The 13,503-nt window shown below is 48.0% G+C and overlaps 1 protein-coding gene across 1 annotated transcript in view; it reads right to left on the reverse strand.

Annotated features, from left to right (window-relative positions):
• Positions 1–6,641: 6,641 nt before the first annotated feature.
• LOC144487912 (NACHT, LRR and PYD domains-containing protein 3-like) overlaps positions 6,642–13,503 on the reverse strand; it is a 53,655-nt gene continuing 46,793 nt past the window's right edge. Inside the window, exons 10-11 of the mRNA XM_078205959.1 lie at positions 9,387–9,554; positions 6,642–6,729 (exon numbers count right to left, since the gene is read on the reverse strand). Coding sequence (XP_078062085.1) covers positions 6,642–6,729; positions 9,387–9,554 — 256 coding nt within the window. The remainder of the gene's footprint in view (positions 6,730–9,386; positions 9,555–13,503) is intronic.

Genomic DNA, 13,503 nt, shown 5'->3' on the forward strand with positions numbered 1-13,503 from the left:
CTCCCCCTCATTCTCTGCTCTCTCACTCTCCCGCCTCACACTCTCCTCTTTACTTTCCCTCCCTTAGTCTCTCTCCCCCCTCACTTTCCCCCGCATTCTCTTCCCCCTCACTGTCTTCCCCCAGTCTCTCCCCTCACACTAACCCACCTCAGACACTCCCCTTTACTGTCCGTCCCCTCAGCCTCTCTCCCCTTATTCTTTCCCCTCACTCTATCTCCCCCATCACTCGGTTACCCTTTCTCTCGCTTCCTCTCACTTTCTCCCCCTCAGTCTCTCTCTCCTCACTCTCTCTCATTTCTCCTCACCTTCCCTCGCTTCCCCTCGCTCTCTCTCGCTTCCCATCACCCACTCCTCCTCAGTCTCCCCTCACTTGGTCTCTGCTCTCCCCACTCGCTCTGCCCATCGCTCTCTCTCCCCTCACTCCATCTCCCTTTGCCCTCTACCCTCACTCACTCTCTCCCCCTCACTCGCTCTTCACTTACTCTGCCCCTCACTCTATCACCTCTCACTCTCTCCCCGTCAATCCCTCTCCCCGTACTCTCTCCCTCCTCTGACTCTCTCCCCTCATGCATTCTTCAACGTCTTTACCCCTCCTCTCTCTTCCTTCGCTCTTATTGAACCATTGAATTCAGCCACTTAAACCCTGTTCGGAATTAAGCAAATACAAAAGTGCCCCTGAGATTAGGCCGTGAATTGAGGCCCAGTCACACAGGCCTTGAATTGAGGCCCAGTCACACAGGCCTTGAATTGAGGCCCAGTCACACAGGCCTTGAATTGAGGCCTAGTCACACAGGCCTTGAATTGAGGCCTACTCACACACGCCTTGAATTGAGGCCCAGTGAAACAGAACAATCCTTTCCATCCACAAATCCCAGTGCCCTGTCTAAAAACACGAGGACTCTGGGATGGAGAACAAGCCTTTCCCCAGGCTCAGAAATGTGAATTTCAGCTCCCTCTCCCTCCCGAGTGCTTCACAGTGAGAGAGGGAGACGGAGAATGTTACAAAGAGAAACTCAGTAAAAGTAGATTGAAGCGCTGCCCTGGGCTCTCACACAGCACCGTGACATTACTGAGAGTAAAACACAGGCACTGTCCAATTGGCCAATTAAACCGGGTCCCAATCGCAGCTTTTTTCATTCCAAGCCCCTGTGAGAACTCGATCGAAACACCCTCTCTGCAGCTCTGCCTTACCCTGTTCCTCTCCATATCCCACCCTCCTTTCACTCAATCTTTTATGTTTAAAATGTGGACACTGATATAGTGTTAGGAATATGGGGCAGGGAGGAGGCACAGAGCATGAGTGCACAGCAAGATCCCACACAGTCTGAACATGATACAATGTGATATTTAAGTGAGGATTGAGGTGAAGTCAGTGGGAATGAGGGACCACACCTCTCCCTCTCTCCGCCCCTCTTCCTTCCACCCCTCCCCAGTTAAAATAAGGGGTCATCGCTCCTGGTTTGGTGCTGTTTGTACATTTGACATGAACAGGGAACCTTCCACTTCTAGCACAGTCACTCCTCTCTGATTCCCTCTCTCTTTTACCTCCACCATCTCTGCCCCTATCCACCCCCCTCCTCTCTCTCTCTCCTGTACTTGATGATCTAACTCTGTTCTCTCTCTCTCTGCCTGTTTATCTCCCCCTATCTCTGTGCGTACCCATCGCCCTCCTCTCTCTCTCTCTCGCCTGCTCTGGATAATCTCTCTCTCTCTGATGATGAATCTGGATTGAAATGCTCTCTGAAAGGTTTCTGTCGGACCATTTTAAATCATGTCACCCTGTGACCACTGTTTGTGTTGATCACTGATTCACATTGAGAAATGAGGCTGGGGGCAGTGGTGGGAGATGGAAGCAATCACAGTCAGTTGTCAGTGCACTGAACTTGGGGAGCGGAACCACGGTCTCCCAGCAGGATAGGCTGCAGGGAAAATACACACAGCAAGATCCCACAAGCAAACTGCTCTGTTACCCTCCCGTCCCCCCCGCCCCTCACTGTTACCCTCCATTTCCCATTTCTCTCACTGATAACTCGCAATCAAAGGAGAACGATGGGAGACAGAGAGAGAGAGAGAGAGAGCAGGAAAACCCACAATCACATCCTGAATTAAATGCATTATTTTGTTTTTAACCATCGAGTTCTCCCACTTCAGCACAGACACTGTTCGGGGATGAAGCAAATACAAAAGGACATTCTGAGGGCCCTCTGAGATTAGGCCTTGAACTGAGGCCTAGTCACAGAGGCTGCATTAAACCTCGGGGACAGAGAACAGTCTTCTCCCCCCCCTCCCCCAGTGAATGAGGACAATCCTCTCCAACCCCGAAACTGCCCCAGACACGACTGGAAGGAGTGAGAGGGAAAAGGGAGAGTGGGGATGAGGGTGGAGCCAGTGATCCCCAGACCCTGCCCCTTCCACCCCCCCCCCCCCCGCCCCCCCCCGCATTAAAACAACAAATCACGTTGGGGTTTTCCTCGACTTTATTACAAGATGCAACACAGAAGCAAATAGGTGGAGCAACGGGGAAGGATTGCAGGAAAGTGAGTGAAAAAACGCCCTCGCCCTCTCTCTCCCCCTCCCTCCTCCTCCACCTCATTCTCTCCCCCTACTCTTGCCCTCCCTCTCGCGACCCACATTCTAGAACCTTTGATCTCTCCCCCTTGCACAATCTGCCTCCCTCACACTTTCCCCTCTTTTCCACTCCCTCTCCCACTGATTCTCTTCCCCTCACCCTCTCTTCTCCTCACTCCCTTCCTCCTCACTCAATTTCTCCCTCCCCCTCACTCAATTCCTTCCCTTTCACTCTCTTCCCCCTCAGTCTCTGCCCTCACACTCTCCCATTTACTTTCCATCCCTTAGTTTCTCTCCCTTCACACTTCCCCACTCGCCCTCCCCTCTCTCTCCTCCTCACTCGGTCTTCACTCTCTCCCTTCCCCTTCAGTGTCTTTCCCCCCTCAGTCTTTTCCGTCACACGATCCCGCCTCAGACCTTCCACTCTCTTCCCCCTCAGTCTTTTCCGTCACACTGTCCCGCCTCAGACCTTCCACTCTCTTCCCCCTCAGTCTTTTCCGTCACACTATCCCGCCTCAGACACTCCCCTTCACTATCCGTCCCATCAACCTCTCTCCCGCTTATGCTCTCTCCCCTCAGTTGCTCTTCACTTACTCTCCCCCTTACTCTCTCCTCTGACTCTCTCCCCGTCAGTTCGTCTCCCCGTTCTCTCCCTCCTCTGACTCTCTCCCTCATTCTTCACCTTTCTCCCCCTCACTCCGTCCCTTCACTCCATCTACGCTCACTTTCTCCCCTTCACTCTACCTCTCATTCTCTTCTCTCTCCTCCTCACTTTCATCCCCCACTCTCTCCCCCTCACTCCGTCCCCTCTATCTCTCCGCTTCACCCTTCTCCTCCCCCTGCGTCCCCCGCACTCCCCTCTCATTCTCTTATCCCTCATGCGCTATCTTCCCGTCACTCTCCCTCCCCCATTCTCTCCCTCACTTTTCACCTATTCTCCCCCTCATTCGACCTCCCATCGCGCTCTCCCCTCACACCATCTGCCCTCAACCTCACTCCCCCTCACTCGCTCTTCACCGACCCTCTCCCTCACTCTTTCTGCTCACTCACTCTCTCATTGAGTGCATTTAAGACAGAGATAGACATGTTCTTGATTGGTCAGGGGATCAAATGTTATGGGGGAAAGGTGGGAGAATGGTGTTGGAAACTTATCAGCCGTGATTAAATGGTGGAGGAGACTCGATGAGCAGAATAGCTGAATTCTGCTCCTGTATCTTATGGTCTTTTCAGTTTCACGCTCACTGTTAGCGTTTACACTATTTACACTATTATTATTACACAATTATTTACACCAGTCCCCCACTCTTTATTAGCTTGTGTATGTATTAGTTTCAGCATTCCAATGATTCACAATTAGCATTTAACTAATGAACCAATAAGCATTTAATTGTAAATAACTACAGTTATACAGATGATAAAATCAGGAATATCCATTACAATTACAGAGCAGCAACATTAACCCTTTCTCTTCCAAGACTCAATAACACAGATCATGTCACATACTGAGCAGTATTCAGTTAAAACTAGCACAGACCAGACAACACAATAAAGTTAGTTTAAATTGCAATAATAGATGATATGAATAGTTTGTTCTGACGAAATGATACTAATTTGAAAGTGATTAATTCATAGTCTTTGAAGAATTTCCCCAATTCAATGTGAAGCTTTTAATGGTGTAGAATATCTACCCACTTTTCAGCACCGGCATCTGCAACTGTAGATGGATGAAAAGCAACAATCTGACAAACACCAGGTAATATCTGTCACGGTAAAATAAACAGTTTGATAAATAATGGTAATATCTGACATCATGCATCTGTCCTGAGATCTCTGGGATAATCCAAAATAAATCATACATTCAGAAATTAAATAAAGCTGAGGTGAGTGTGCAGGGACAGAGTGAAATTGTGAATTCTACCTTTCGATGCTCTCGCTCTGTATCTGCTCAGTGAGATATAAGGAACAAGGAAAGAGGAAACTGCATTTCCGAGGCTCCGATCCTGTGCAATCCTGCGCCAGTGTTCCTGTGTTGCTTTCGTTCGAGGGATGTCAGTTTCAGAGGAAATGTTATCACTGTTGTCCAACTTAAATCATTTGGTTGTGGGGTGCTGAGAATTCATTCACCGCTGTAATGCATGGGTTTGTGATGTGTGTTTCTGTGGGTGGATGGCTGCGTGTTATGTGTATTTCAGAGAGATTCTGTGTTTCTCTCTGTAAGTCTCTCTGTGTCTCAGTACGTGGGTAAGAGTGTGGAAGTGTCTGGGTTTGTATGTGTGTGTTTGTGAGAGTATGTATCTCTGTGCCCGTGAGCATGTGTGAGAGTTTGTCAGTGTGTGAATGAGTGTGTGGGTGCCAGTTTGTGTCTGTGTGTGTGTGTCTGGAGGGATGTGTGTAGGATGCACAGATGCGTGTATGTGTATGATTATGTGTCTGTATGTCGGTTTCCATGATTGTGCCTCTCTGTGTGTTGCTCTGTGTGTCTCTCTGTGAGCGTGTGTGTGAGATTGTGATTGTGTGTTTTTGTGTGGGAATGTCAGTGTGTCTGTGTGATTGAGATTATAAATCAGAAACACATTCCACCTTTGGATTGGAATCACTTTAATCAATCTGTGCATTCGGGATTTTAACAGTTGCAGAAATAATTGAAGTAATATTTACCGTGTGTGTTGTGGGTTAAGGAATGGAAACCCTGCTTCACCAGAGTCAACACTGAAACTTTCCCAGATAAATATGTGGGAACTTTTGTTGAGGTTGATAATTGGCAGGGTAAACGGGGGGGCGAGAGTGGAATGAGAGAATTTGGATTCCAACTGAGCTGCTCTCTGTATCACCGAAACCTGTGCAATTGGAAAGCAAGAGTTGCAAAAGGGGAATAGTTTGTTTGAAAATTATTTTCTGTTCGAACACGGACAAAATGTGATTGAAGGTTGTAATTGTGTCTCAAAATGTTTGTGTTTCCAATTTTCAGAGAATCAGTCTGTGAGATTGAGACAATTATCTTGGAATCATGAGAAAACATTAAAAAACTGATCCCCTGTGTAAGATTAAACACTGAATGTCTGACACAGGAATTACAGAGTGCAGCAGAGTTTACCCACCCCCATTCTGAATGGGATAAGTGTCTGATAACTGCACCAAATGTACACATTACAGTCTGAGATCATCCCCAACTACAATCTCCAGACAATATCTCCCATAGGGAATGAGGGAACAGAGTTCATGTACACTGAAATTATAGAAACCCTACAGTGTAGAAAGAGGCCATTCGGCCCATCGAGTCGACACCGACCACAATCCCACCCAGGCCCTACCCCCATATCCCTCCATATTTACCCACTAATCCCTCTAACCTACACATCTCAAGACACTAAGGGGCAATTTTAGCACAGCCAATCAACCTAACCCGCACATCTTTGGACTGTCTGGTGATAAAAGGGTTAATTCACCAGCCGGGGTTCCTGCTGCAAACTCCAATCCCTCTCAATATTGTTCAATATTCACGCTGCAGGAACCGGTTCCCAGATACAGACATGGGACTTACTGAACTTGTCTGAGGCTCACAGAGAGCAGCGCCTGCAGTAGCTGTGAGCCGCCAGCAGATGGTGGCATTGTGTCACTTTAATCACCAGATAGTGAAAGAGGTTTTGAGGAGAGGCTGGTGGAGCCTTTAATTCATTCACAGAGACAGAGAGGAAACTCTGACAAGATTGACCAATCTGCCCCCTGCTGGGTACTGTCAGAATCACACACACACTGTTCTCTCTCTGGAGAATGATCTCTGCTGCTCCATTTTGAAAGGAGGTTGAAGTCTCTGTTGCTGAGAACACTGACAACACATTGCTGCTTAAACAATGGTTTGCAGCAATCTTTCCTTCAATGTGGAGACTAAAACTACAACAGTTTTCCAGCTGGGAAACCAGGTAAGCAGGGAAATCAGTGCCAGGCTGGAGGGGCTGATGGAATAGGGAGGGAGAGGGGCAGGAATGAAGGGTTTGGAGGGAGCTGTCGAAGATCTTCACAATTCAGGATTTCACTGTAACCGGTGGAGCAGCAATGTTTATAGATTGAAATGTTCACGCTGTCACTTCCAGTCCCGGTCTGGATTCCCGCAGCGACTCCAGCTGCCTCTTTCCATTTCGACTGAACTGATTTTGCCGCAGCCTGAAACAGATTAAAGATGAAACAGGAAATAAACAGATTGAACAACAGAGTAAATAACAGGAGACTGGAGTTAATGGGACAAATCTTCTGGTCTCTGGATCGCCAGAGGCCAGACACACATCCGAAGATGAGCATCGGGACCCTGTGGATGTCCTGACGCACTGATCTACCTGGGAATTGTCCCAGAGGTATTAACTACTATTGGGGAACCCCCCTGCTGCAGTTAGAGTCAGATACTTTGGGACAGATCCACAAAGTTTACCTGGATAGTTACTCAGGTAATGTTAGACAGCTCACCACCTGGGCTAATACCTGAATAGCACAACCGAGTCCCCCAATCACTTCCCACTGATCCCCATACTCCACCTCCCACAATCTGACTAGACCCACTCATAGAGTCACAGAGGTTTACAGCATGGAAACAGGCCCTTTGGCCCAACTTGTCCATGCCACCCTTTTTTAAAAAAAACCCGAAACTACAGTTCCACCCATATACACTCAGTGGCTGAACCCTCGGATATATCCCCTCTCAGTACGGCCGTGATGCTTTCCCTAATCAAAAGTGCAACTCCCTCTCCTCTCTTACCTCCTGTTCTATCTTTCCTGTAGCATCTATACCCTGGAACATTGAGCTGCCAGTCCTGTCCCTCCCTTAGCCATGTTTCAGTAATTGCTATAATATCCCAGTCCCATGTACCCATCAATGCCCTGAGTTCATCTGCCTTGCCCGTCAGGCCCCTTGCATTGAAATAAATGCAGTTTAATCTGGACTTCCCTTGCTCTCTGCCTTGCTTCTGTCTGATCTGTCTGGTACTAGGATTACTGACACTGCCTTTACTAATTAATGTGCTCTCTTTAACTTCCGTGCTGTCCTCAAACTTCTCTTCTGTCTCCCTACTGCTTTGGATCCCACCCCCCTGCCAACCTCGTTTAAACGCTCCCGAGCTGCTCGAGCAAATCTCCCCGCCAGGATGTTAGTCCCCCTCCAGTTCAAATGTAACCCATCCCTCTTGAACAGATCAGCCCTTCCCCAGAAAAGATCCCAATGATCCAAAAATCTAAATCCCTGCCCCCTGCACCAGCTCTCAAGCCAAGCATTCATCTGCCTAATCCTCCTATTCCTACTCTCACTAGCACGTGGTACCGATAGTAGTCCTGAAATTACTACCTTCGAGGTCCTACACGTTAGCCTTCTGCCTAACTCTCTGCATTCACATTTCAGGACCTCATCCCTTTTCCTACCTATGTTGTCGGTACCAATATGTACAACGACCTCTGGCTGCTCACCCTCCCCCTTAAGAATGTCCTGCAATCGCTCAGAGACGTCCTTGACCCTGGCACCAGGGAGGCAACACACCATCCTGGAGTCTCGATTGCGGCCACAGAAACGCCTGTCTGTGCCTCTAACTAGCGAGTCCCCTATTACTACTGCTCGCTTGCTCTTTGCCCGACCCTGTCCCACAGCAGAACCAGCTGTGGTGTCACAGGCCTGGCTACTGCTGGTATCTCCCCCTGACAGGCTGTCACTCCCGTAAATCATCTCCCCCTCCCCTCCAGCCCGACTACCTCCCACTAGCCCTTGAACAAATCTGACTAAACCTCCCAACTTGGCCTCATCCGTCCAAACCTCTCCTGACCTGACATAGAAACATGGAAGATAGGAGCAGGAGGCGGCCATTTGGTCCTTTAAGCCGACTCCACCATCCATCACAATCATGGCTGAGCGTCCAACTCAAAAGCCTAATCCTGCTTTCTCCCCATAACCTTTGATCCTGTTCGCCCCAAGTGCTATATGCAGCCGCCTCTTGAATACATTCTTGACTATCTCTCTGACTTAAACTGATTACTCAAGAAGCAACCCCAACCCACTACTCTCCAAAGCTAGAAACCAATCCCAACCCCCGACCACGCAACCAAATCTAACTAGACACCCAACAACATTACCAACTCCCAGCCACCATCCAAACTGCTGATTAACCCTCCAACCCAACACAATACAACTCGACCACCCTCCCGACACCCAGAACTAATCCTTGAACCTCTCCCCAGCCCCCTGACGAACCATTCATCCAGCGACACACCAACCCATTCACTCCCACAATCAACTAACACTTATGGAGCTCCCCGGGGTCACTGTGCTGTAAATAAGGTGTGCTCGCTCTACGTGACTCCACTCTGCTCTGATGGAGATCGCCTGGGTCACTGTGCTGTAAATAGGGTGTGTGCTCTCTCTTCCTCAACTCTGCTCTGCTCTGGTGGAGCTCCCCGGGGTCACTGTGCTGTAAATAGGGTGTGTGCTGTCTCTTCCTCGACTCTACTCTGCTGTGATGGAGCTCCCCGGGGTCACTGCTGTAAATAGGGTGTGTGTTCTCTCTTCCTCGACTCTAGTCTGCTCTGATGGAGCTCCCCGGGGTCACTGTGCTGTAAATAGGGTGTGTGCTCTCTCTTCCTCGACTCTTGTCTGCTCTGATGGAGCTCCCCGGGGTCACAGTGCTGAAGATCCTGGGAGAAATATGCAGCAGTTTCAGGTTGGGAGAATTTTTAAACATACCGGCAATCTGCTTACCATTGCTGCTACTTGGAAGATTCAGGCACATTTATATTTTAAATCCATTTATATTTTAATTGTTACACTAAAAATTAACACAAACACTCACGAGATCACCTCCAGACTCCTGCAGGTCAGTATGAGGCGGCGGAGAGCAGGGACAGATTGATCTGTGAAGGAGTTTGATCCCAGGGACAGAATCCTCAGTGACTGGTTTGTACTGAGAGCGGAGGCGAGATCCTCAGCACAAGAATCTGTCAGAGCGTTCTCATACAGACTGGAGACCAGAGAGAGGAATAACAGGAATCAGGCTCAATCCCCAGTGTTTTAAATAATACTGTTAATAACAATAATAATGTATTGTATCAGACATTCCAAACACACAACCTGCATTTCTGTAGAATGAGGAAATACTCAATGCTGAAAATGAAATATAAATAAACTGGAAATGCTCAGCAGGTTAGCTAAATACACGTGAAGAGAGAAACGGGGGTAAAGTTTGAGCTTCCATTGGAACTGGGAACGGGCAGTGAATTGACAGGTTTGAAGTGACAGCGGTGGGTGGCTGGGGAAGAAACAAAGAAAGGACAAACTGGAATTACAGGAGTGATTAAATGATAAAAGTGATGATGGGACAGGACCATAATCACAGGATCCCCGTGTCCTTACTCGGAGTGGCTCGGGAGGGACATGGGATGGTCAGTGGTTTGGGAATGCAGTTTGTGGTGAGGTTGAAGATAATGGCTGTGATTTTACCAGAAGCTCTGAGGTCCCAGCACGGGGATTGGAAATGGGTGGTGTGTCCGTGTGGGCAGGATAGGCAGAGTTATGAAGGTGATATTGTCAGAGGTGGACAATTAACGGCTGGCAGGCAGGGGGAGCTGCCCACTGAGGCAGCCCGGGCACGGGGCAGTCCCGGTTCAGGCAATGCTGGCACCATCTCCAAAGGCAGCAGGACTTTCAAACACAGCAGCTCTGGAGGGAGCAGCGAGGGAGCTCTGCTTATTGAATGAGGGGTTGAAATGTCAGAAAGCAGAGCAAGGGTTGCCCCCCAATCACTAATTCCTCCCTGGAGGGGCTCCTCCCGGCTGCTCAGGCTCAGAGGGAGGTCCTGTTCCCTCAGGATGGGAGGAGATTATCCCATCGGTACAAGCCAGTCTGGATGGAGATTGCTGGGAGGTGAGCAGGTTTCAGACACGTGGTTACAGAGTGGAAAAGGATCAATGTCCTGATGTGTTCTGCCACGGTGAGTGCAGCACAGCCTGATATGTGAATAAGGATTAGAGGGAAATTGTGGAAAGAACATCTCCACCCAGACACTGGCAATGCAAAGGACTTGCAGAATCTCACTGGCTGTCCTGTCTGGAGACAATACACATCTCTGTAACCTGTGCTTAATGCTCCCTTCTCTCACATTGTCTGTATCTTTAAGACCTGGTTGGCTGTAGGGATTCGCATTCTAATCAGTATTCTGGAACTTGATTGTGTGTCTCTGTGTCCTGTTTGAGAGCAGATTTCCACTCCATCTGACGAAGGAGCAGCGCTCCGAAAGCTAATGGTATTTGCCACCAAATAAACCTGTTGGACTTTAACCTGGTGTTGTTAAAACTCTTACAATGCAAAGGCAGCAGCATTGACTGTCAGAGACATGTCCGTTAGGCTGCCACCAGCATAGGCTCGAGCAGGGCTGACCAACATATTCACTGGGCAAACACACGTCAATGTTTTTCTCACTCAAGCGGCCGATGAGTAAATTTCAGAATGATAAAGTTTGGCACAGCAGAAATTTCAATTAAAAACTAAACTGAGATATGAAAAGAAACAACTTGCTGAGCACAATAATGAGTAATAAATAAAGATGATTATTAGAGTTTAATCCTCATCAATCACAAATTGTTTCTCTCCCACATTTGCTGCAGATCGGCTCAAAAACCTATCAGCAGCAAACATGGGAAAGAGACGGGATGTGATTGGAGGAGCAGCTCCATGCAGATTCTTCCATTCAAACTGAACTGTGTGACTGAGATTCTGGAAACTCGCTCCGGGGGCCGCATTGAGGGGCTTCGAGGGTCACATTCACCCCTTGGTTCACACGTTGGACAACCCTGGGCTACTGCATGTGTTTGATGGGTGAGTAACAGTTTATGTGTTTGGAAAGAGAGCAAATATCATCAGGGAATGAGTGAAGAAGAGTGGAGACATCCAGGTCTTGCCATCCTTACGCCAATGGAAGATGAAGTGCTGGATCAGGAAGGCCTGGGGGCAGCGTGGGTAATTACTGCTGGTGAGATGGGTTGAGTGGGTGGCCTAATGAATGGGCACAGGAGAGCGTCTGGTGAGGACAAAACATAGAGCTTGTTTATCCATCACTGGTCACAGAGAGCAGTCTGAAGGACGTATTGGGATAAGAGCAGAAGGTCATTCAGCCCCTCGAGCATACTCCATCACGGCTGATCTAATTATAGTCTCAACTCTTTTCCCCGTAACCCTTGATTCGCTTCTCAATCCAAAATCATTTTGAACTTAGCCTTGAATATATTCAATGACTCTGCCGCCACTAGTCTCCAGGGAAGAGAATTCCACTGACCAGCCACCATCTAAAAAATAAATTTCTCCTCATCTCAGTCTTAAGGGACTGACAATTACATTTTAAAATCTGTCCCCTTGTTCTGGTCTCTCTTACAAGAAGAAACAGCCTCTCAGCAACCACCCTGTCTCATCCCCTCAATGCGATCACCTTTTAACCTTCTGAACTTTCATAGATATTGCTCCAATCTGCTCAAATTTCCCTCGTAAAATAAACCTCTCCATCCCAGGAATCAGCCGAGTGAACTTACTCTGAACTGGTTCCAATACAATTCTATCCTTTTTTAATTAAAGAGCTCAACACTATACACATTGCTCCAGTTGTGGAGCCTCCCTGAGCCTCTCCACATCCCCTTGAAGCATCTTTGCATCCTCCTCACAATTCAGATTTTCACCTAGTTTTCCATTATTTGCAAATTTGGAAATATTATATTTGATCCCCACATCCATATCATTGATGTAGATTCTGAATAGCTGAGACCCAAACACTGATCCCTGCCGTACTCCACTAGTTAGAGGCTGTCAACCCAAAAGTAACCCATTTATTCCAACTCCTTGTTTCTGTCCATTGATCAGTTCTCAATCCATGCTGGTATATTCCTCCCAATCCCACGTGCTCCAATTTTATTTAATAACCTCTTGTGTGTGAATCATGCAACTATAGAATCCCTAGTGTAGGAATCGTCATTCGGCCCATCGAGACACACTGACAGAGTAACTTACCAAGGTCCGCTCCCCATAAACTCACTAATTTACTCGGGCTAATCCACCTAACCTACATATCTTGGGACATTAAGGGCAATTTTACCATGGCCAATCCATCTACCATGCATATCTTTGGAGTGTGGGAGGAAACCGGAGCACCCAGAGGAAACACACGCAGACACGGGGAGAATGTGGGAACTCCACACAGTCACCCAAGGCTGGAATTGAACCCGGGCCCCTGGCTGTGATGCAACAATGTTAACCAGTGTGTCACCGTGCCAGCCTTTCATAAATCCATGTTGGCCCTGTCTAATCCTGCCATTAATTTTGAAGTGTTCTGTTATCACTTCCTTTATTATGGATTATTATAGGATTTCCATACCATCAATGTCAGACTAATAGATCTGCAGTTGCCCGGGTTCCCGTAACCCACATATTTACGCCACTAATCCCCCTAACCTACACATCTTGGACACTAACGGGCAATTTAGCACGGCCAATCCACCCAACCTACACAGTTTATTTGGACTATGGGAGGAAACAGGAGCAGCCGGAGGAAACCCACACAGACACGGGGAGAACGTGAAAACTCCACAGACAGTCGCCCAAGGCTGGAATGAATCCGGGACCCTGACGCTGTGAGGCAGCAGTGCCAACCCCGGTGCCACATCTTCACTTAATCTAATACACTCCTTGAATTCGCAACGGCTGGAACACTTCTGCTGCTCTTCTCCAAATGAAAGGAATCTATTTTTGTTGGAAACGCCACATATTTGCACATCACCATGTCTAAAACAGCTTGTTTGGTGTTTGTCACTGGAACGTGCTTCTCCAGGAAATTGCTTGAATACATTGTGAACTAATCTTCTCTTCAACTTTTGACAATTTGATTCTTGCAAAAGACCTAATTCAGAAGCGAATTATACAGTAAATGG

The sequence above is a fragment of the Mustelus asterias genome, unplaced genomic scaffold, assembly GCF_964213995.1.
Source record: "Mustelus asterias unplaced genomic scaffold, sMusAst1.hap1.1 HAP1_SCAFFOLD_1125, whole genome shotgun sequence".
NCBI classification, from domain to species: Eukaryota; Metazoa; Chordata; class Chondrichthyes; order Carcharhiniformes; family Triakidae; genus Mustelus; species Mustelus asterias.